Below are 26,015 nucleotides of genomic sequence, written 5' to 3'. Positions count from 1 at the left end.
TTCATGTTCTTTTTGCCTACTTTTGGATAGATCATTTTATATTTTTCTTTTATCTCTCTCTTAATAGGAAAGTACTTACACATTGATATATTTTCCTTCTAGTGGTTACCCTAGAGATTATAACAATTTTTAAAAATATTTTATTTACTTATTTGACAGAGAGAGAGCACAAGCAGGGGGAGCTGCAGGCAGGGGAGGGGCAGAGAGAGAGAGAGGGAGGGAGGGAGAGAGAGAGACCCCACTGAGCAGGGAGCCTGATGTGGGGCTCAATCCCAGGATCCTGGGATCATGGCCTGAGCCAAAGGCAGACACTTAAGCAACTGAACCACCTAGGTGCCCCCACACATTTTTGACTTATCAAAAAATCTAACATAAATTAGTACTTTTATTTCCTTTTGAACAGTGGAAGGACATCAGAATATTGTAACTGAGCTGGGCCCTTTCTGGCTCATATACATTTGCTCTCATATCTCTTAGTGCTTTTATTTAATTTCAAGAAGACATTTTAGTTTTGTTCAATAATATTAATATATATTTATATTTTCTATGTATTCACCATTTTTGTTGCTTTTAAGTTTTTCCTGCATCACTGACCATCTACATATAATTTTCCCTGTGCCTGAACACATCCTTTCATTGTTTCCTTTGGCTTTTTGATGAATTTGTTCAGTTTTTGTCTGAAAATATCTTCATCTTTATTCTTAAGTAATATCTGTATTGGGTATAAAACTAGGTTGCTTTTATTTTCTTTAGCATTTTGAAACTATCATTTAAACTATATAGTGTCTTTCATTGTTTTTGCTGCAAGATCAGCTAGTCCAGTTGTTGCTTTTTTGGAAGGTAATTTACATGTTTTCCTTTTGCTACTTTTAAGATGTCTTTTTTTTTTTTTTTTTAGTCTCAAGTTTTGAGCAGTTTTTCTATGAAACACCTACTTGTGGATTGAATATTTATTTATTTATTTATTTATTTATTTATCTGATTGATGTTCTTAGTGGATCTGAAATATATGGCTTGATTTTTTTTAAGTGTTTTTAGAAGTTTTCAGCTTTTATCTCTTCAAATACTTACACCACTCTTTTTCTTTTGTCATTTGGTATTCAGATGGTAGGTAACCATACTCATGTTAAAAACACTATGTTTTTGAGTTTTTCTAATTTTCTCATTTTTTTTCTTTAGGTTTTGATATTTATATAACTTTTCTAAAGTCCTGATTCTTTCCCCTCATAAGTATACCCCAAATACTTTCCCTCAATCTTTAAAACACCTCTGCAAATATTTATTTTTGCTATTTTCATGTATTTTTATGGTTATTCAGAGATTAACCAGCTATTAAGTTTACATAGCTGCCAAAGCAACTAGGCTGAAATTTGAACCCAAATCCAATTGATTAAATATTTCTTGCTCTTCATTTCCTTTATTATGTCTCTTTGTCTATCTTACTTAGTATTTGGAGAATAGCTGTTATTCCAAGTGGTTTGTATATTGATGAATTGTCTTAGTCTATCGTAAAGTAACATTCCGTCATTCCATTTATAATTATTAGATCAACAGAAGTGTACAACTTTATGAGCCAAATATTACTCCCTTAAGGGGTTTATTTTCTACAGGGAAAAAAGAATGTCTATAGTTTATTCTAGTAGAGTATATGCAGAGATAGTTTCCATGGAAAGAAACAAATAAGAAAGTAATGTCCTACCTGACGAGATCAAGAATGAATTCATTGAGTAGATAGAACTTATTGTGGAAGAGATAGCCATGTGAGAATTCTTTTTTACTGTATTTAAGGGTAACGTGTACTGTACATTTGTTTCTTAGTATATATAAAGAAAACCAATACTACTATTTCATGTTGTTTTTCCCTGTAACAAATCTATTTGTACATACTCAAATTTTCACTAATTGGGTAATCATGTAAGCCATAAATTTTGTCTTGAAGCATTTACACAATAATTAAAAAGTTGTTTCTTTTCTCTCAGGTTATTTCATTTTTGGCCGCAGTTTTGCATAAAAAGGGAACTCGTGAAGATATTGAAAACAATATGCCAGAGTTTTTACTAAGAAGTATGAAAAAGGAGCCTCCTTCTTCTACAGCAAAAAAGGTAAGATGTTTAGAAACATAAGGTTCGTAAAGCTGGCATTGGTAAAGTATATGGAAACTTGTAAATAGCACACATCATAGTATGAATTTAAAGCATAGAACTTAGAAACATTATTAAAATATTTGTTTTATAGACCACATTCTTGAAAGATGATCATTTTCATCCTCAAATTGAGTATGATTGACTCTCAAAATGACAAAATACAATTTTGGCTTAAATTTTTTTGGAGTGTTTTAGTCTTTTTCTTGACTGGATTTTTTTGACTTATTTTTATTAACTTGTTAAATTTCCATAAATGTGTATGTGAAGTTAATCAAAGTCCATTGTATTGTTTTTTATTTATGTGACAATGAGAGACCATTACAGATGTAGCTAATAAAGGTACATCACTGATAAAGTTGTTTAGCAGACTAATTACATCCTGAAAATTTGAAACAAATTCTTCTTACATGAGGACCGTTGAAGTTGAAATCAGAGAAACTTTGGTCTAGGTGTGTCTTTGTCTCTTCCCTTGTGACTGAATGCTATTCATGTTTACATTTCAGTTTTCTCCTTTGTAAATACATGTTTATAAATACATATTATATTTATAAATATTATAAATATATATTACTAATACTAATATTTTAGTATTATAAATCTATATTACTCATAAAAATAAGAGATTTCTAATAAAATAATGAAATAGTAAGAAATAAGAAATAAGAATAATAATAAGAAAAAGTATACTTTTCTGTCTTTTATATTCTGAATACCAGGAAACTGGATAGAAATAAAGATGAAGTGATTTTATGAAATCTGCATCTTGTTATGGTAATGAAATTATTTTCTACAAGTCAAGTTTTAAAACACTTTCATCTGTAATAGTCTTATACATAAGATTGCTGAGGCCAGTTTACTAATTTCTATTATTGGAGCAGTTATTGCAAAATTTTGAGATATATTGGCTTATGATATTATTATTACTTTAAAATTTTTATTTTTAGTATTATAAATATGTCCTATGTCAAATTTAATTTGATCCTAAAGAAGTATTATAATTTTTTCTTCTTTTTAAAGCATATTCTTTTTTTTTCACTTGAGCCATTTTATTTTTTTATTTAAGTTCAGTTAATTAACATATCGTGTATTATTAGTTTCAGTGGTAGAGTTCAGAGATTTGTCAGTCTTATATAACATGCAGTGCTCATTACATCATGGGCCTTCCTTAATGTCCATCACCTAGTTACCTGCCCCTTCCCCAACCAACCCTCAGTTTGTTGCCTAGAGTTAAGAGTCTCTTATGGTTTGTCTCCCTCTCTGATTTTGCCTTCTTTTATTTTTCCCTCCCTTCCCATTTATTTATTTATTTATTTATTTTTAAAATGATTTTCTAATAGACTTAAATGAGGATTTTTTTTTTGAGATTTTATTTATTTATTTGAGAGAACAGCAAGAGAGAGAGAGCACAAGTGGGGTAAGGGGCAGAGGAAGAAGCAGACTCCCCACTGAGCAGGGAGTCCAAAGTGGGGCTCCATCCCGGGACTCTAGGATCATTACCCTATCCAAAGGCAGATGCTTCACCGGCTGTGCCACCCAGGTGCCTCTCCCTTTCTGTCTAAAACACATTCTTTTTTTTTTTTTTTTAATAATAAATTTATTTTTTAATGGTGTTCAATTTGCCAACATACAGAATAACACCCAGTGCTCATCCCGTCAAGTGCCCCCCTCTGCCTGCCACCCAGTCACCCCCACCCCCTGCCCTCCTCCCCTTCCACCACCCCTAGTTCGTTTCCCAGAGTTAGGAGTCTTCCATGTTCTGTCTCCCTTTCTGATATTTCCCACTTATTTTACCTCCTTTCCCCTTTATTCCCTTTCACTATTATTTATATTCCCCAAATGAATGAGACCATATAATTTTTGTCCTTCTCCGATTGACTTATTTCACTCAGCATAATACCCTCCAGTTCCATCCACGTCGAAGCAAATGGTGGGTATCTGTCATTTCTAATGTCTGAGTAATATTCCATTGTATACATAAACCACATCTTCTTTATCCATTCCTCTTTCGATGGACACCGAGGCTCCTTCCACAGTTTGGCTATTGTGGACATTGCTGTTATAAACATTGGGGTGCAGGTGTCCCGGCGTTTCATTGCATCTGTATCTTTGGTGTAAATCCCCAGCAGTGCAATTGCTAGGTCGTAGGGCAGATCTATTTTTAACTCTTTGAGGAACCTCCACACAGTTTTCCAGAGTGGCTGCACCAGTTCACATTCCCACCAACAGTGCAAGAGGGTTCCTCTTTCTCCACATCCTCTCCAACATTTGTGGTTTCCTGCCTGGTTAATTTTCCACATTCTCGCTGGTGTGAGGTGGTATCTCATGGTGGTTTTGATGTGGATTTCCCTGATGGCAAGTGATGTGGAAAATTTTCTCATGTGCTTGTTGGCCATGTCTGTGTCTTCCTCTGTGAGATTTCTGTTCATGTCTTTTGCCCATTTCATGATTGGATTGTTTGTTTCTTTGGTGTTGAGTTTAATAAGTTCTTTACAGATCTTGGAAACTAGCCCTTTATCTGATACATCATTTGCAAATATCTTCTCCCATTCTGTAGGTTGTCTTTGAGTTTTGTTGACTGTATCCTTTGCTGTGCAAAAGCTTCTTATCTTGATGAAGTCCCAATAGTTCATTTTTGCTTTTGTTTCTTTTGCCTTCATGGATGTATCTTGGAAGAAGTTACTGTGGCCGAGTTCAAAAAGGGTGTTGCCTATGTTCTCCTCTAGGATTTTGATGGAATCTTGTCTCACATTTAGATCTTTCATCCATTTTGAGTTTATCTTTGTGTATGGTGCAAGAGTGGTCTAGTTTCATTCTTCTGCATGTGGAAGTCCAATTTTCCCAGCACCATTTATTGAAGAGACTTTCTTCCAGTGGATAGTCTTTCCTCCTTTGTCAAATATTAGTTGACCATAAAGTTGAGGGTCCACTTCTGGATTCTTTATTCTGTTCCATTGATCTATGTGTCTGTTTTTGTGCCAGTAGCACACTGTCTTGATGACCACAGCTTTGTAGTACAACCTGAAATCTGGCATTGTGATGCCCCCAGCTCTGGTTTTCTTTTTTAAAATTCCCCTGGCTATTTGGGGTCTTTTCTGATTCCACACAAATCTTAAAATAATTTCTTTTAACTCTCTGAAGAAAGTCCATGGTATTTTGATAGGGATTGCATGAAACGTGTAAATTGCCCTGGGTAACATTGACATTTTCACAATATTAATTCTGCCAATCCATGAGCATGGAATATTTTTCCATCTCTTTGTGTCTTCCTCAATTTCTTTAAGAAGTGTTCTATAGTTTTTAGGGTAAAGATCCTTTACCTATTTGGTTCGGTTTATTCCTAGGTATCTTATGCTTTTGGGTGCAATTGTAAATGGGATTGACTCCTTAATTTCTCTTTCTTAAGTCTCATTGTTAGTGTATAGAAATGCCACTGACTTCTGGGCATTAATTTTGTATCCTGCCACACTGCCAAATTGCTGTATGAGTTCTAGCAATCTTGGGGTGGAGTCTTTTGGGTTTTCTATGTAGAGTATCATGTCATCAGTGAAGAGGGAGAGTTTGACTTCTTTGCCAATTTGAATGCCTTTTATGTCTTTTTGTTGTCTGATTGCTGAGGCTAGGACTTCTAGTACTATGTTGAATAGCAGTGGTGACAGTGGACATCCCTGTCTTGTTCCTGATCTTAGGGGAAAGGCTCCCAGTGCTTCCCCATTGAGAATGATATTTGCTGTGGGCTTTTCGTAGATGGCTTTTAACCTGTTGAGGAACGTTCCTTCTATCCCTACACTCTGAAGAGTTTTGATCAGGAATGGATCCTGTATTTTGTCAAATGCTTTCTCTGCATCTATTGAGAGGATCATATGGTTCTTGTTTTTTTTCTTGCTGATATGATGAATCACATTGATTGTTTTATGAGCGTTGAACCAGCCTTGCATCCCGGGAATAAATCCTACTTGGTTATGGTGAATAATCTTCTTAATGTACTGCTGGATCCTATTGGCTAGTTAGTATCTTTTTTTTTTTTTTTTTTTAATTTATTTATGATAGTCACAGAGAGAGAGAGAGAGAGGGGCAGAGACACAGGCAGAGGGAGAAGCAGGCTCCATGCACCGGGAGCCCGACGTGGGATTCGATCCCGGGTCTCCAGGATCGCGCCCTGGGCCAAAGGCAGGCGCCAAACCGCTGCGCCACCCAGGGATCCCCGGCTAGTTAGTATCTTGTTGAGAATTTTTGCATCCATGTTCATCAGGGATATTGGTCTATAATTCTCCTTTTTGGTGGGGTCTTTGTCTGGTTTTGGAATTAAGGTGATGCTGGCCTCATAGAACGAATTTGGAAGTACTCCATCTCTTTCTATCTTTCCAAACAGCTTTAGTAGAATAGGTATGGTTTCTTCTTTAAACTTTTGATAGAATTCCCCAGGGAAGCCATCTGGCCCTGGACTTTTGTGTCTTGGGAGGTTTTTGATGACTGCTTCAATTTCCTCCCTGGTTATTGGCCTGTTCAGGTTTTCTATTTCTTCCAGTTCCAGTTTCGGTAGTTTATGGTCTTCCAGAAATGGGTCCATTTCTTCTAGATTGCCTAATTTATTGGCGTATAGCTGCACATAATAGGTTTTTAAAATCGTTTGTATTTCCTTGGTGTTGGTAGTGATCTCTCCTTTAAAGCACATTCTTAATGTGTCTTTAAATCTTTCAGAGTTCAAGTACTATTTGTAGTCCATTTTTCAATTGTATTTGATTCTAAATATCAGTGCAGAATTTATGAATATCTTATGTCAGTTATGATAACCAACAGCAGAGAAAACAGAATGGAAAAGTAATACTTTAAATATTTAAAGATATTTATAATATATATTATTTACATTTATATATTTATGTAGGTACACATGCATATATATGTGTAATTCATTGCTGTGATACACACTATTTTTCTATCTCCTTCAGTTCAATTCTTAATTATTTTTAATCTTTCTTATATTCTAATAAATTTCACTAGAGTTGTATATGTTTTTTGGAGTACTACTTTGGCTGCATTCCATAATTTTCGTTAGGTGGTCTTTTCATTATTTCCTAAATTATTTGTGACTCTATAGTTTTTCTCTTTCACTCAAGAGCTATTTAAGGTGAAGTTTAAAATTTCCAAGTGAATATATATTATTGAGGGATGGAGAATGATGGGAGTATTTAGCCTTTTTTGTTGATTTCTACTTTTGTGTTCAGATAATACAGGTTTAATATTTGTGTGTGTGTGTGGGGGGGGCTAAATCCAATTTCAGGTGTTTTTAATGCTGTGATGTCCATAGTTGTAGTTATTTTAAAATTCATGCAATATTTTGTGCATTCTATTTTATTATGGCCACATAGTTCTACATATATCTGTTTAATCAAGGTTGTTATTTGTATTGTTAAAACTCTTAATACCGTTTTGTTTTGGGTTTGGTCTGTTTGAGCAATTAGATCTTGAGAGAAATATATTAAATTTTCCTGCTTTGTCTTTCAGCTTTCTCATTTCTTCTTGTGTTTGTACCACTTTTTGCTTGTTTAACAACTTCAGTTGTTTCAAGAGTTTTATATACTTTTATATTGCTGTCATGTTGGACTGATAGTTTATGTGTGTAGAATTCTAAGTTAAAAATTTTCTCTTAAACATAACCAAAATAATTTTATTTTCTTCTGTCACTCCGTATTGTAGATGAGGTTCCAGTACTGAACTAGTTTTCTCCTTGGAAAGCAAACTTTCTTTTTGTTTCAAAGTGTATAGGACTTTTTCTTCAACCTTGAAATTTAGAAATTTCCTCAGCTGCAACACTCATTATGAATTTTGAAGAAGTTCTCCTGCTTTGGAAAAATATACACAGTACTTTATATAGGGGAAATGGAGTGCTGCTTCTCTGAAGTAGATGATTGGCATAATTGTTTCTCCTTTAATTAATTACTCTGCCATTACTTTTCATTGTTTTCTTAATTTCCTTTTCTGATAATTCTTGCTAATGTGTAGAAACAATTGATTTTTGTATATTGATTTTGTGTTCTGCATATTTACTGAATTTATTTTTACTGAGTTCTAAGAGGTTTTTGTTTTTATGGCATCTTTAGGATTTTCTACATGTAATGTCATGCCATCTGCAAACAGACAGTTTTACTTCCTCCTTTCCAATTTGAGTGTCTTTTATTTCTTTTTCTTACCTAATTGCTTCGACTAGGACTTCGAGCACTATGTTGAATAAAGTGGGTAAGAATAGGCATCTTTGTCTTGTTACTGATCTTAGAGGAAAAGTACTCAGCTTTTGTCTAGTGAGTGTGATGTTAACTGTGGGTTTGTCATATATAGTCTTTATTATATTGAAGTATAGATTCTCTATGTCCAATTTACTGAGAGTTTTTATCATAAAAGAATGTTGAATTTTGTCAAATGCTTTTTTTGCATCTATCAAGATATTCTTATCCTTTGTTTTGTTAATGCAATGTATCACATTTATTGATTTGCATTTGTTGAACTATCAGTGCATCTCAGAAATAAGTCCCACTTTGATCATGATGTATGGTCCTTTTATTTTTTTTTATTTTTTTTATGGTCCTTTTAATGTACTGTTGAGTTTAATATTTTGTTGAAGATTTTTGTATCTATATTTATTAGGGATATTTGCCTGTAATTTTCTTTTCTTGTGATACTCTTGTCTTTGATATCCGAATAACATTGGCCTTGAAAAATGAGTTTGGGATTGTTGAGAAGGATTGACATTACTTCTTCAGATGTTTGGTAGAATTCACTAGTAATGCTGTCTGGCCCTGGAGTTTGCTGTGCTGGTAAGTTTTTGGTTACTGATTCAGTGTCTTTACTAGTAGTTTGTTCAGATCTTCTTTCTTCGTGATTCAGTCTTGTTGGGTTATATTTTTCTGGGATTTTTTCCATTTCTTCTAGGTTATCTAATTTCTTCATATATAATTGTATAATTTCATATGATCCTTTGTATTTCTGTGTTGTCAGTTGTAATGTCTCCTGTTTCACTAATTTTATTTGAGTGTTCTTTTTTTCTTATTCTAGCTAAAGTTTTGCCAATTTTGTTTATCTGCTCAGAGAACCAGCTCTTAATTTCAGTGATCTTTTCTGAAGATTTAATTCACTTCTGTTCTGATCTTGGTGATTGCCTTCTTCTACTAACTTTGGGCTTAATTTCCTCTTCTTTTTTTAAAGATTTATTTATTTTAGAGAGAGGGAGTGTGCACAAACGGGGGTAGGAGGGGCAGAGGGGGGAGAGAGAGTTCCAAGCAGACTCCACACTGAGTGCGAAGCCTGAGAAGGGCTGGATCTGATGAACCTGAGATCACAACCTGATCAAAACCAAAAATTGGATGCTCAACTGACTGTGCACCCAGGCATACCCCGTTCTTCTTTTCATAGTTTCTTGAAGTGTGTAAGTTAGGTTTATTTGCATTTTTTTTCCTCAGTGTTGGTTTTTATCACTAAATTTTTCTTTTTAGAACTCCTGCTTCATCCCATAAGTTTTGGTATGTTGTGTTTCAATTTTTATTTGTCTCAAGATATTTTTTGATTTTTCTTTTGATTCTTTGACCCCTTTGGTTGTCAGGAACTTCTTGTTTAATATCCACATAGATGTGGATTTTTCAGTTTTCCTCTTGTTATGAATTACTAGTTTCATACCATTGTCAGAAAACATGTTTGATATGATTTAAAGCACACATTTATTAAGACTTGTTTTGTGGCCTAACATACTACCTGTCCTAGGAAAAGTTCCATATGTGCTTGAGAAGAATATACATTCTGCAGCTATTAGATGAAATGTTGTGTGTCTGTCTCTTAGGTCCATCTGCTCCTGTGTCGTTTAAGTCTGGTGTTTTCTTTATTGATTTCCTGTCGGATGATCTATCCATTGTTGAAAGTAGGGTGTTGAAGTCCCCTATTATTATTATATTGCTGTCATTTTCTCTCTTCATATCTGTTAATATTTACTTTATATAGTTAAATGTTTTGATATGGGTATAATATTTACAGTTGTTATATTCTGTTAATAAATTGACCCCTTTTTATGATCTGAGGACCTTCTTTGTCTCTTGTTACAGTGTTTGTCTATTTCTAGAAAAATTCACTGTGTTTTTTGGGGAAATTTTCTCTTACATAGAGGATAGATTCTTGTTACTCAAGTATGTCAGTTTTCTTCTACGTTTACACATTTCTTGTTATCTGGCAGTACCACTTCCAAGCATTTTACACTATTGTGGATTTATTTTTGTATTTGTTCTTTTGTTTCAGTTGGCATCAATAAATACATTTGTTTAATTTATCATTTGAACTGGAATTTCATAAAGCTTTTAATGAGATTACAAGTGACATCCTAAATTATTCCCCTGAAGGAAATTCAGACAAGTAGCTTTTTTTTGTGTTATAAAATTCTTAAAAGATAAATTTGTATTGGACCAGTTAAAATTTTGTGCATTTTTAAAAGATAGTCTATGAAATAGCTAGGAAATAAATAAATTCCTTTATATTTATTATGCTAATGCGAGAAAAGCAATGGAATCCTGAAAAATTAATGTTGGATCTTCTTGAAAAAAATCCTTTTAATGAGTCAAATGTTACAAATTAAGGAGTGGTGGATTTTAGGTATGTGTGTGTGATATGATACATCTCATATACATTTTGAAACTTTTTAAGTGTGAATAAATCATCTAAGAATTCATGAAATAGATGTTTCCTGCCAAGAATAAATTCCTAAAGGAAAAGACATAAAGTATGCATTTCAATATTAATTCTTGGAATGAGTCTTTAGATTTAGGCTATTAGGATTGGAATTCAATCTTTAAGAAAATCAAAGTAAATTAATTTTAAATATTGCTGTCTCATATGATAAATCTTTAGATAGTCTATGAAAATTCATAATCAGTATTAATGTAGAGGAGAATTTTTCTAGTTATAACGGTATGAGAAGTGGTTTCAGTGGTGATTGAACAAAAATATGTTTCGAGTATTTTATTTACTATATACACTATTTTAGTTTCTTTTTTTTTTTTCTTCAAGATTTTATTTATTTATTCATGAGAGACACAAAAAGGGAGGAGAAGCAGGCTCCATGCAAGGAGCCTGATGCAGGACTCAATCCCAGGAATCCAGAATCACGCCCTGAGCCAAAGGCAGATACTCAACTGCTGAGCCACCCAGGCGTCCCCTATTTTAGTTTCTGATGTATACCAAAAGGATTATCTTGCAAATAATGCTGCTGTGAAAATCTTCTTGCATATATCTTGCAACTTTTGCCATCCTAACTATAGGATAAATTCTTGATATTGGAATCACACTGTCTGTGGTACTGAAATTATGGGTATATTACAATTAACAGCTACAGTCAAATTGCCTTTCAAGTGCTTGTGCCAATTTGTATTCTCACCAAGAGTGTAAAATTCTGTTTCCCACCTTTTCATTTATCCTAGGAGCTAACAAACATAAATTATATCAGAGATGTAGAAAAATTAGATCTTGCTTTGATTTCTGTTGCTTTAATTATGAAGTTGAGTATCTTTTTAGAATCTTAAAAGACTTTTAATAGCTTTTTAAAACATCAAGTTCCAGTTTTAATCATATTTCTTAATAGTCCTTAATCATATGTTCTATATACTAATCTTTTGTCCATTTTATATTCTGTAAATATTTCTTTCCTACTTTTACAAAGTCAGTGTTTGACTTATTTATTATATATATATATTTTTAAATTTGGGTAGTTAAATATGTCTATGTTAATAGCTTCTGGGTTTTATGCCTGCCTAGAAAAGTTTTTTGTACCTAAGATTGTAGTTCACCCATGATTCTTTTATACTGTATATGTCTTTATTTTATAACTTTATATCTCTGTGTTAGCCTGAATTTATTCTGCTATGAGGAGTGATCTAGTAGTACAGCTTTATTTTTTTTTCAAATGGTTAGCCAATTATTTTAATTGTCATTTATTGAATACCCAATTTTTCACAATGATTTGAAGGGTCACTTTTGAGTAAAATGAAACTCATTTGTATATGTCTGGGTATATTTCTGGATGTATTATTTCTGTCCTGTTGGTTTATTCATTTCTCTTTTAGTGCTAACCAGTTCAAATTTTTTTGGCTTTATAATATGTTTTAATGTTTGGTAAGACTAGTTTGTCTTCAAATTTTCTTAGTTTTCTCGTAAAAACATATTGATATTTTAGTTGGTATTCTCTATGGAGAATAAACATCTACATACTGTAAATACTGCATATACAAAAATAGTTGTATCATTTGCTTAAATCTTATTGTATACCCTTCAGAGTTTCTAGCTTTCTTTATATGACCTAGTTTCTTGTTTATTAAGTTTAACTAGGTATTCTTTCTTTTTTGGTTGCTATGCAAATGGTAATGTTTTTATATATCTTAAAGCCACATGCTTGTCCAGGCTCTTTAAAAACTATTAATGACATATTTTATTAGTTTCAGGTGTGCAAATAATGATTTGATATTTGTGCACATTATAAAATGATCACCACAGTAAATAAGTCTATCACCATACATAGAAAAAAATTTTTCTTTTTTTTCTTGTAATGAAGACTTTTAAGATCTACTGTATTAGCAACTTTAAAATATGCAATATAGTACCCACTGTAGTCACCATGGCATGCATTGTATCTTCATGAATTATTTATTTTATAACTGGATGCTTGTGCTTTTTTTTTTTTTTTTTTTTAGATTTTATTTATTTATTTATGAGAGACACACAGAGAGAGAGGCAGAGACACAGGCAGAGGGAGAAGCAGGCTCCATGCAGGGAGCTCAATGTGGGACTCGATCCCAGGACTCCAGGATCATGCCCTGGGCCGAAGGCAGGCGCTAAACTGCTAGGCCACCCAGGGTTCCCCGATGCTTGTACTTTTTTGACCTCTTTCACCTATGTCACATACCACTGGTCTGCCTGGCTATGTTCTTTGTAGCTATGAACTTGATTGTTTTGGTTTATTTTGTATATTCTACATATAAGTGAAATCAAATGATATTTCTCTTTCTTGATCTGACTTGTTTCAGTTAACATAATGCCCTTAAGGTCCATCCATGTTACCACAAATGGCAAGATTTCATTCTTTTTTATGGCTGAATAGTATTCTATGTATGTGGGTAGGTGGGTTGGTGTGATATATGTATCTTCTTTATCATCCATCAGTGGATACTTAGGTTGTTTCCATATCTTGTCTATTGTAAATAATACTGCAGTGAATATGAGAGTACATATATCTTTTCAGATTAGTGTTTTTGTTTTCTTCAGATAAATATGCAGAAGTGAAAGTATAGGATCATAGTTTTATTTTTAATTTTTTGTTTTTAATAGTGAATGCACTAAAATTCCTACTGATAGTGCATAAAGCCGAAATCAGGAGTCAGCCACTCAACTGACCGAACCACCCAGGCACCCTTTCTATAGTTTATTTTATCAGTGACTTGTAGTTCTTAGTGTCTAGGTCTTTTACCTCCTTGATTGAATTTATCCCTAGGTATTCTACTCATTTTGATGTAATTGTAAATGAGATTTTTTTTCATTCCTGTTACTGATAGTTTGTTGTTAGTGTATAGAAAAGCAACAGATTTTTCATATTGATTTCGTTTCCTGCAACTATACCAAACTGTTTATCCTAACAATTTTTTTTTGGTGGAGTCTTTAGTGATCTCTATATACAATATCATGTTGTATGCAAACATTGACAGTTTTCCTCTTGCTTTCCAATTTGGATTTCTTTTTCTTTTTTCTTTTTTAAAAGATTGTATTTATTTATTTGACAGAGAAAGAGAGCAGAAGCAGGGGGAGCAGCAGGCAGATACAGAGAAGCAGGCTCCCTGTAGAGCAGGGAGCCCAACGTGGGGCTCAATCCCAGGACCCTGGGATCATGACCTGAGCCAGAAGCAGCTGCTTAACTGACTGAGCCACCGAGGCATACCTCCAATTTGGATTTCTTTCTATTTTTTCTTTCCTTCTTTTACTCCCTTCTTCCCTCCCTTCCTTCCTTTTTCTTTCTTCCTTTTTTTCCTTCCTTCCTTCCTTCCTTCCTTCCTTCCTTCCTTCCTTCCTTCCTTCCTTCCTTCCTTCCTTCCTAATTGGTCTGGCTAGGACTTCCAGTACTATGTTGAATAAAAGTGGTGAGAGGGAGTAATTTTGTCTTGTTCTTAATCTTAGAGGAAAAGTTTTTATCTTTCACCGTTGAGTATAATATTGTTGTGGCTTGTCATATGGCCTTTATTATGTTAAAGTACTTTCCCTCTATACGTGCTTTGTTGAGTTTTTATTATAAATGGATGTTGAATTTTGTCAAATGCTTCTTTAGCATCCATGTGATGATCATGTGATCTTTATTCCTCATTTTGTTAATGTGGTGTCTGTGTGATTGATTTGTAGATTTGAACAACCCATCCTTTCATCGCTGGAATAAAACCCACTTGATCATGGCATATGATCCTTTTGATGTATTTCTGAATTCACTTTGCTGATATTTTCTTGAGGATTTTTGGACCTGTGTTCATCATGGATATTGGTTTTTAATTTTCCTTTGTTGTGGTGTCCTGTCTGGTTTCTGTATCAAGGTAACAATAGCCTTGTAAAATGAAGGATTCTCCCTGATTTTTTAGAAAGGTTTGAAGAGGGTTTGCATTGGCTCTTCTTTGAATGTTTAGTAGAATTCACCACTGAACCAGCTGGTGCTCGACTTTTGTTTGTTGGATGAGTTTGATTATTGATTCAAAAATCAATAGTAATTCATCTTACTAGTAATTGGTTTATACAGATTCTCTCTTTTCTTTATGATTCAGTCATGGAGGGTTGTAGTTTTTAGAAAATATCCATTTCTTTTAGGTTTTCCAATTTGTTAGCACATAATTGTTTATGGTACTCACTTAATGATTCTTTGTATATATGTGGCATCGGTTGTACCATCTCTTTCATTTCTGATTTTATTTATTTGAACCCTCTATTTTTTTTTCTTTTTTTTTTTTTGGTGAATCTAGCTAAAGTTTTCTCAGTTTTACCTTTTCAAAGAAGCAGCTCCTAGTTTTACTGATTTTTCTTATGTCTTTTTAGTCTCTAATTTTTTCCATTCAGATCTTTGTTATTTCTTTCTTCTACTAACTTTTTCTTTCTAGTTCTTTAAGGTATAAAACTAGGTTGTATGTTTGAGATTTTTCTTATTTATTGGGGGTGGGCATAGATTGCTGTGAAATTCTCTCAGAACTGTTTCTCTGCATCCTATGAATTTGGCATGTTTTATTTCCATTTTCGTTTGTCTCAAGGTATTTTATTTCTTCTTTGACCCTTAAGTTGTTCAGTAGCATGTTGTTTATTTTAAAAAATTTTTATTTAAGTTCTACTTATTTAACATATAGTGTAATATTGTTTTTGGGTGTACAGTGTAATGATTCAACACTTCCATACAGTACCCAGTGCTAATCACAGCAAGTGCACTCCTTAATCTCCTTCACCTATTTAACCTGTCCTCCCCTCATCACCCCTTGATAATCATCAGTTTGTTCTCTATAATTAAAAGAGTATATTTATTGGTTTACCTCCCTCTCTTTTTTTTTTATCCCCTTTTCTTGTTTTGTTTCTTAAGTTCTGTATTTGCATGAAATCATATGGTGTTTGTCTTTTTGTAACATACACATATATATGTGATGTGTGTGTGTGTGTATCGCACATCTTTATCATTCATCAGTCAGTAGACACTAGTCTGTTTCCATAATTTGGCTATTGTAGATAATGTGCTGTAGATAATGCTCTATCCCATTGAATTAGTATTTTTGTATTCTTTGGAAAAATACCTCGTAATGCAATTGCTGGATTGTAGTCAAGTTAGTTGCATTTTTAACTTTTTGAGGGACCTCCACACTGTTTTCCAGAGTGGCTTCACCAGTTTATATTCCCACCAACAGTGCATGAGGGTTCCCCTTTCTCCACATCCTTGCCAACATCTCTTGTTTCCTGTGTTGTTGATTTTAGCCATTATGACAGGTGTGAGGTGATATTGTAGTTTTGAGTTGTATTTCCCTGATGATGAGTGAGGTTGAGCATCTTTTCATGTGCCTGTTGACCACCTATATGTCTTTGGAAAAATATCTATTCATGTCCTCTGCCCAGTTTTTAATTGGATTATTTGTTTTTTAGGTGTTGTATAAATTCTTTATATATTTTGGATATTAAGCCTTTATCGGATATGTCATTTCCAAAAATCTTCTTCCATTCCCATAGGTTGCCTTTTAGTTTTGTTGATTGTTTCCTTCACTGTGCAGAAGATTTTTATTTTGATGAAGTCCCAGTAGTTTATTTGCTTTTGTCTCTTTAGCCTCTGGAGATATGTCTGGAAAAAAGTTGCTAAAGCCAATATCAAAGAGAATACTTTGGTATGTTTTACTTCCATTTTCTAGGATTATTATGTTTTCCTCTAGGATTATTATGGTTTCAAGTCTCACATTTAAGTCTTTAATACATTTTGAATTTTTTTCTGTATTGTGTAAGAAAGTGGTACAGTTTGATTCTTTTGCATGTTGCTGTCCAGTTTTCCAAACACTGCTTATTGAAGAGACTTTTTCCATTGGATATTCTTTCCTGCTTTGTTGAAGATTAGTTGACCATGTAGTTGTGGGTTTGTTTCTGGGTTTTCTATTTTGTACTATTGATTGTGTGTCTGTTTTTGCTAGTACCATACTGCTTTGGTCACCACAGCTCTGTAATATAGCTTGAAGTCTGAAATTGTGATGCCTCCAGTTTTGCTCTTCTTTTTCAAGGTTGCTTTGACTATTCAGGGTCTTTTGTGGTTCCATACAAATTTTAGGATTTTGTTTTAGCTCTGTCAAACATTCTATTGATATTTTGATAGGGATTGTGTTAAATGTGTAGATTGCTTTGGATAGCATATACATTTTAACAATATTTATTCTGATCCTTAAGCATGGAATGTTTTTCCATTTCTTTTGCCAGTGTTTATAGTTTTCAGAGTACAGGTCCTAATCCCTTTGGTTAGGTTTATTCCTAGGTATCTTATTGTTTTTGGTGCAATTATAAATGGGATTGATTCCTTAATTTCTCTTTCTGCTGCTTCATTATTAGTATATAGAAGTGCAGTAGATTTCCATATGTTGATCTTGTATCATGTGACTTTACTGAATTAGTTTATCTTTTTTTTTTTTTTTTTGGTGGTCTTTTAGGTTTTTTATATAGTATCATGCCATCTGCAAATAGTGAAAATTTTAGTTCTTCCTTGCCAATTTGGATGCCTATTTATTTTTGTTGCCTGTTTGCTGTAGATAGGATTTCCAGTTCTATGTTAAACAACTGTTCTTTAACAGTTGAAGAGTGGATATCCCTTTCTTTTCCTGATCACAAAAGAAAAGCTCTCAGTTTATCCCCATTGAGGATGATGTTAGCTGTGGGTTTTTCATATATGGCCTTTTTTATCTGTCTTCTTAAACCTACCTTGTTGAGGGATTTTATCATGACTAGCATGTTCTTTAATCTCTACATATTTGTGAATTTTCGAGTTTTCTTTATGTAATTTCTTTTCTAGTTTCATACCTTTGTGGTTGAAAGACGTTTGATATGATTTCAGTCTTTTAAAGTTTATTAAGATTTGTTTTGTGTCCTGACGTATGATCTATACCAGAAAGTGTTAGTTACAGTTACAATATGCTCTTGAAAAGAATGCATATTCTGCTGCTTTGGAATCAAATATTCTGTATATATCTATTTAAGTTCATTTGATCTAATGTACCACTTAAGGTGCAACACGTATTTGATAAATTGCACTTTCTTAATTTTTTTACTGTTCTTAATAATTGATTTACTGTTTGAGTGGCTCAGTCAGTTGAATGTCTGACTCATGATTTCAATAGGTCATGACCTCATCTCTCATGGTCATGAGATGGAGCCCCAAGTTGGGCTCTGCACTCAGTGGGGGAGTCTGCTTGGGATTCTCTCTTCTGCCCCTCCCCCCATTTGCACATGCAGGCACACTCTCTCAAATAAATAAAACTTTAAAAACATTAATTGATTTACTGTTCATTTTATTGTTTTACTTATATTTTCTATAAATATTTATACTTGTTATTTTCATTCTCATCCTTTATTTACTTCTCTTGTTTAATTGCAAGATTTGATATTTATTAGTTTGTTGTCCAATATTTTCATATTTTTGAAGAAAGTCTAGTTTTGGCATACTTCTTACGCTGCTTTCCAAAAAAAAGATTTGGAGAGGCTCATGACTTGAATGGATTCTAAACTTAAATTCCTATATTAGCCACAGTATTTCAAAGGAAAAGTCCTCAATTATACATAATAGTGTTTAAATTAATTAGGTTTGGCATTTTTGAAAGAATTAGTGTTATAGAGGTAGTTACAGGGAATATTTTTTAGAACTTTGAGTTAAATAGCAAAAATTCAATTTTATGGTTTGTAATTTCTCTTTCTATAAAGGTACATATTATTTTTCACTTCAGTATCTCACATCCTCCTGTGTGAGACCTTTGTTTTGGTTCTATATGTCTGTTGTTCTCTGAATATACATCACTCTTCCTACCATGGCACTGTCATGCATGGTTGCATTTATTATTTAATTTATCACTTGAGCATCTTTGTTTTCTAAATGCTATACAAAGTTTTAGAGTTACAGTGGTAAATAAGAAAACTATATGTCTCATAGTCATGGACTTTCTGAATTACAGTACTAACGCAATATGGTGATTATAAGCTTTGGAATTAGGCAGACATGGATTCAAATACTTCTTTTGCCACCTAGTAGCAGTATGACCTTGGGTGTTAACATCTCTACACCTTAGTTTTTTCATCTCATCTCATCCTTTAGAAAGGAAATACTAAATACTTCTACTTGATAGCATTTTTATGTAAAGTGTACGTAAAGAGCTAATATTTGTCAACTACTTTGCACAGCCCTTGACACACAGCAAGTGCTCAATAATGGTATGGTAATTATTGTTAATACTAGAACTACTTCTACCACAAAAATCATTGCACATGAAAACATCTTTGAGTATTTTGTCACAGTGCACATCACATTTTTCTAAGGCCATAGAGCATGAAGACTCAAACTTTAAAAGCATGCATTTCAGTAACTGAGCTAGATTTGTTGAAAGAGAGAAAAGCAATTCGGTCTTCTCTAGTTGAATGATTAAATGTGGCCTCTGTTGATTTTAGTAATATTTAAATGAGCATATTTTTATTGTTTGTATTATATTTTAGATCTAGTTTTATAAAATTGCTTCTTGGCTTCAGAATAACAAACGTTATTCTAACGTGTGTGCAGTGAAATAGCAACTGGACACTGCTTTCCATTTTATTGTTTTGGCATCTTTTGCTTAAGTAAGGCTTATTAAATGAAATATTAATCACAGCATGGTAGTAAATACTTCACATTCTTCTGTACCTTCTCTGGACTTTGCAAATGGCATAACTTAGTTCTCTGACCTCTTTTAGTATTAAAATGTTACTGAACCATTTTACTTACCTTTTGCAATGTCAAAGGCCAATAAGAAATGTCTTAATTTTAAAACTTTTTGAATCTTTGGACTGATTTTAGGAATCTTTAGATTCATTGCCAACTTTGATGAATGATACCTGAAGTGGAAAACTGCTCAAAGTGGGCAATAGAGTTTGGACCTATCATTTTCATCTTGTAATATACAAAAATGGGGGAGGGCATAAGACTATACTTGGACTAAGTACTTGGATCCAAAATTTTGTATCTGAAGGTAGGAGAATAATGGAATTCATAGGATAAACTCCAAGTCAAAAGGCAAAAGTTTTTAAGATGAATCACGTATGACAAGAGAGTATGTGTATTTGATGATGCGGTGGGAAAAAGAACTCTCACACCAAATAGGCTAATCTTTTTTTTTTTTTTCTTCTTTCTCTTTACAAAACAGTCAAATTTGACTTTTTATAGCTGACAAATGGCCTACCTGAAATATTTCACAGAAGAGAGAGCAGGATTTAGACTAGTATTGTGTTATTTTTTTGCTAAACTGAAATTTTTCAGTATGTTTAATTGGTTCCTCTTTATTAAATAGGGCAAAAATAAAACTTTTGGAAAGAAACTTGTAATGTTATTAAGTATAGTAGCTTAGAAGTAGTGATAACAGTGAGAAATAAAAACATTAAAAAATTAAAATGGGTAATAACAGGATTTGGGGTTAGTACAGGGAAGATCAGTGGGAGTCTCACATTTATGTAAAGACTAAACAGATATATTATTAATCTTAATAAAGACTGCTTTGGTTGGAGGGGTTAGGACAGAAGTCCCATTTATATGAATTCAAGAGAGAAGAGGAGGAAAGTAAGTAAAAATGATAAGTATTGATAACTCCCGAGTATCATTGCTAGAAAGGCAGTAAAGTAATGAGGGATAGTTAAAGAGAGATGTAGGGGTTAAGGAAGGGGATTTGGGGTATTGTTTTATTTTTTAACACTGGAAAATATTAGAACTTACTAGCTCATGGATGGATCTAGTCCATTAAAAAGTGAAAGTTAGTCACATAGGGGAGATTTGTTGCAATTTTTCTAGCATTGACAAGAAGTGATGGTAACTACTGTGTAAGATTAGGGTTTGCCTTTAGATAAGAACATGATTATAGTTCATCCATGGTAACGTGGGAGGGAGGAATTTATGAAAATAAATATAAGTAGATTATTGATCTAATGATAAAAGAGAGAGAGGTTCTCTTCTAATTGCTTCAGTTTTTAAATGATTTTTCCAGGTCTTCAACTGACAGTATCTGAGAGAAGGAGGGTAATTGGACTAGGGCCCAATACAAAAGAAAGAGAGCTTCAGAAAACCATATAATTTAAGAAAAAAACCTGGCCTGCTTTAAATATTTATATTACCCACTTGGCTCTTGAAGTTATTATTTCAGATCCTGATTAAACTCCTTTCTCTGTTTTGGAGAAAGGTTTCTCTCTTACTCTCAGCTCCTTATTTAGGGTGAAACAAAAAACAGTTATTCTGTTGGACAAAGTTAGATATCTGTTTTATCCTAATAAAAAGATGAACAACAAAGTATTTTTTGACAGTCTTTTATATCCAGTCACTAAGTTGTGTTTATTCTTATCAATTGCAATGTCAAAAATTAAAGGACTATTGACATTCTGATTTCACTTTTTTCATTTCTTAAAAAATATAATTTTGTTTTTCTTCTTCTTTTAGATGTTCTTAATAGTTGCTCCTCTTTCTGTCCTCTACAACTGGAGGGATGAATTGGACACCTGGGGATATTTCAGAGTCACTATTTTACATGGTAACAAAAAAGACAATGAACTGGTTCGTGTAAAGCAGAGGAAGTGTGAAATTGCTCTAACAACTTATGAAACGCTACGTTTATGTCTAGATGAACTTAACAGGTAATGGAAATGATTGCATTAATATTCTGTTTACATCCACTGTATCCTTTTACGTTGTGATTTTTAAAAAGTTCTAAATATTCTTTAGCATTTAATTTCATTTCAAAATTATTGAAATACATAGTTTATAATAACTTGTTTTCTAAGGAGGAAGAACCTATAGGTGCCTTAGCATGGAGCCCGCTTAAGATTCTCTCCTTCTCCTTCCTCCCCCTCTTAAAACAAAATAAAACAAAACAAAACAAACCTGCATCAGATTTTATATAGTCCATTCTTTTTCCTTTATTCTATTTCCAAACAATGCATCCTAAAGGAGGGTAATACTGTTCTAAATTTCATGCATATGGCACCTCTAGGTTAAGACAGCAGTTTTCATGAATGATTTTAATTATGGGAATCTGTTGCACTTGTTGAGTGGCAAAAAATATATATACATTTCGAGGATCAGTGTTCCAGGACTGTAAGTACCCAAAAGAAATGAGCTGGTAACGTATGCCTACCTACATCTTAAGATTTTAATGGGGCATCTCAAGACATAACTATAAAGCCATGTAAGTGTTTGATATGTAACAGATGATGCATGGGAGCACATAAAGAATCTAACTCTGCTGCAGAGTGAGTAGAATGGTCAGGGAGCTTCCCAGAGAAGATGACCTATGATCTGAGTAAGAATTGAAGGATAGATAAGTAAGAGTTGAAGAATAGAAGAATAATGCAGGAAGAGAGACCAAAGCGCATTTGCAGAGGCCTTCAGCCAACAAACATCACGGCTCATTTTTGAATAAATGAAAGCAGTTCTGATACTTTCTGTGTCTTCTGGCTATAGCATGTGTGTAAGAGGGAAGTAGCTAGGAGACAATAAGAGTGTGGGAAGCAAGGAACATTTTATAAAAGATACTGAAAGCTCTCTGGAGGAATAGAGGTCTTTATTTATCGAATAGTAAAGTATCCTTGAAATGTTTACAGTGGATTACTAATATGGTAAAAATGGTCAGATTTGCATTTTATAAGTAACCTATCGGCTATGTATGCAGACAGAGAAGAACCAAACTAAATGGAGAAAGACCAACTAAGAGGCTTATTATGAGCTAAATTGTGACCCTTCCAAATTTGTATGTTCAAGTCCCAGTCCCAAGGACCTCAGAATGTAACTGTATTTGGAGATAATATTCTTAAAGAAGCAATTAGGTTAAAATGCGCAGCCATTAAGGTAGTCTAGTCCAATCTATCTGGCATCCTTAGAAGAGAAAGATACCAGGAACTTGAGTACACAGAGGAAAAGATACATGGGGACACAGCAAGTGTCATATATATAAGCCAAGGAGAGAGGACTCAGAAGAAAATAAACCTGCCAACACCTTAGTCTTGGATTTCTAATCTCTAGAACTGTTGTGTTTAGCATCTTTCGCTCATAATATTTTTGAGATTCATCTATGTTGTTGAAGTATCTGTGATTGTTCTTTTTTAAAGCAGACTTGTATTGCATTTTATGAATATACCACATTTTGTTACCCATTAATTTGAGAATAGATATTTATATTTGGATTTTCTAGTATTTGGTTATTTTAAGTAAAACTCTAAGAAATGTTGCTGTGTAAGTGTTTTTTTAAGGATACATTTTCATTGATCTTGGGTAGACATACTTGCATTTCCTGGGAGTGGAATTGTTGGGATATGTAACTGGAGAAGAAACTGTAGAAGAAACTGCCAAACCATTTTCTTGATGGGTTGTACCATTTGTTTCAACTAGCATTTTTGGGGACTTCAGTTGCTTTACATATTCTCCGACATTTATCATTGTCAGTCTTTTTGTTTTTAGATATTTTAGTGTGTCTGGGGTGGTACTGTGTTGTATAATTTGTATTTTTCTGAGGTATGTATATATAAAAAATATGTTTATTCTACAGTTGTTAGATATAGTGTTCTATAAATATCAATAAGGTCAAGTTGGTTAAGAGTTGTTCTTAAGTGTTCTCTATCGTTACTGATTTTCTGTTTTATAATTTCTGAGAGAGAAATGTAATCTTCAGTTATATTTGTGTGTTTTTAAATTTCTTTCAGTTTTGTCACCTTTCAGTTCATATATTTTGAAGCTCTGTTATTAGGTATACACACATTTAAGATTAGTATTTTTTCTTATCAATTGATCCTTTTATCTTAAAAATGTTCTTTTTATATCTTGAAGTTTTATTTGATATCAATATAGACATAGAGTCTTATAATTACTGTATATTCATCTTTTTATTTGAATATATCAGTTCTTTATATTTACATTGAGGATTTTATAGGTTTTTATTTTAAAGATTTTATTTATTTATTCATGAGAGACACAGAGAGAAAGGCAGAGGAAGAAGCAGGCTCCCTCTGGAGTGCCTGAAGCAGGACTTGATCCCAGGACCCCAGGGTCACAACATGAACCAAAGGCAGATGTTCAACCACTGAGCCACCCAGATGCCCTGAGCCTTTTGTGGCTAATGATAGCTAGATCTTTTTTTTTTTAATCCATTCTAATAATCTGCCTTTTTATTTGCAGTATTTAATCCATTTACATTTAATATAATTATTAGTAAGGTGGATTTCCATATTTGTCAGTTTAGGATTTGATTTTATCTCACTTAGAAGCTAATAATAGCTTGCTCCTGTTTCATAGATGCTATCAGAAAGACAGGAGTAATCTGAGGCATGGAGAACTTAAGTAACTCACCAATTTTAATTTTTAACTATCTACCCCTTTAGGCTGAGGACGTTGGTATAGGATAATTTCTGTATTTCAGAACTTAATAACACTTCTAGCACATAATAATTGCTGAATAAATGTTTATTAAGCCATTATCTTTTGTGATTGTTACAAACACAGACATAGTTTCAGGTGTACAACATAGTGATTCAACAAGTTTTTATGTTATGCTCTGCTCAAATATTAAGTAATTTTTGTGAGAAGAGTACCCTGTGTTAGAACAGGATTAAACATTAATCACAGATAATCCAGAGTAAACACTATATGAGTGAGCTGTATCTCCTTTTGTTATTATATGTTTTGCTTCATTTTTATTTTTAAGTTATATATTATATATGTATATTATTTAAAAAGCCAAATATGAAAAACTGCAATTTACTCCTGCCTGCCACCTCTATTACCTATTCTTCAGACACAAACACCTTCTATTCTTTTACTTATATTCCTAATTTTACCTCCGTATTTAGTTTTCTAAAACTAAATTCACTGATTTCTTTTTAAGGAAAATGAGGATTTTCCCTTCTTTTGCTTACTTTAGAAGGTGACTTGACTATTTTATGGAGTAGGAACTACTATCTAGGAGATCCAACTGCTTCTTAGACTTGAATATTTACATAAGTCTGATTAATGGAGGAATCTGGTACCACCAATTCCTAGCTTTTTATGACCTCAATAATATGAATCAGATTGCTTCTTGGCTTTCTCCACTACTTGCATAGGCTACTGCTTTCTCTGCTTTTGTAAGTCATCTTGTTCATTTTCTTCCTAAATTCTAAAATTTTGTGTTTTTTTCCTCTTTCTCTTTGTTCTTTTTCAACTTTATATTAAGAAATTATCAAACCTGTAGAAAACTTGAAGTAACAGTATATGACCATCTATATACTTAACACCTAGATTCATCAGTTGTGTGTGTGTATGTATTCAAATGTTGGTAAAATATGTTAATGTGCATGTGCCTATGTCTATGTACTGTGGTGGAACTGAGTCATTTCAATCAGTTGTATATAACATGACAATATTATCTCTAAATATCTTAGCACAGATTTCCTAAAACTAAGTATATTTTTTCTCATACACATTATCATTGTCACACCTAAGAAAATTAACAGCAATTAAAATTTCCTTATCAAAATATGTTAATATACAGTATTTGCAAAGCAGGATTCCATGAGTGTTCAAGTGATAGATTTGTTGATTAATGTTTAATCTCTTCTAATCTAGGACATTCCCCAACTTTATTTTTTTTTAATTATATGATACTTTGAGGGGATCAGGCCAGGTATCTTTTAGGATGTCTCAAATATTAGATTTGTCTATTTGCTTTCTCAAGGAATTGTGTATTCCTTTAACATCTGTGTTTCTATAAGCTGATTTTGGTCTAAAAGCTTAATTATATTCAGGTTAAACATTTTTTATATGAATACTTTATAAGTGATACTGTGGGCTTCATATTTATTTCTGGAGCTATTAATGCCTGGTTGTTTCACTATTAATGATACCAAGTTTGCTCTACAGGCTAAAGAAGTGGTCATCTGAGATTATAAAGTTATGTTTCTCCCTTTACAATTAGAAGTAATTTGTGAGGTGATACTTTGCCTCTATTTGAATATTCTGATCCTTCAATTCTTTTGCTTAGGGGTGTTAGCATACAAAAAATATTCTTGCCTGAGTCAGTTGTTTTATTGGGTTTTGCAAAATAATATTTTCGTGAATTAATAATTTCTTTT

At 33.0% G+C, this 26,015-nt stretch overlaps 1 protein-coding gene across 5 annotated transcripts in view; it reads left to right on the top strand.

The window, feature by feature from the left end:
• Positions 1 to 26,015, top strand: part of ERCC6L2 (ERCC excision repair 6 like 2) — a 160,171-nt gene that overhangs the window by 59,298 nt on the left and 74,858 nt on the right. For all 5 annotated transcript variants that reach the window (XM_072834593.1, XM_072834591.1, XM_072834603.1 and 2 more), the window contains 2 exons: positions 1,980 to 2,102; positions 21,358 to 21,551. In XM_072834593.1, coding sequence (XP_072690694.1) covers positions 1,980 to 2,102; positions 21,358 to 21,551 — 317 coding nt within the window. The remainder of the gene's footprint in view (positions 1 to 1,979; positions 2,103 to 21,357; positions 21,552 to 26,015) is intronic.

The sequence above is a fragment of the Canis lupus genome, chromosome 1 (assembly GCF_048164855.1).
Source record: "Canis lupus baileyi chromosome 1, mCanLup2.hap1, whole genome shotgun sequence".
NCBI lineage: Eukaryota > Metazoa > Chordata > Mammalia > Carnivora > Canidae > Canis > Canis lupus.
This window is presented reverse-complemented; position numbering and strand designations above follow the sequence as displayed.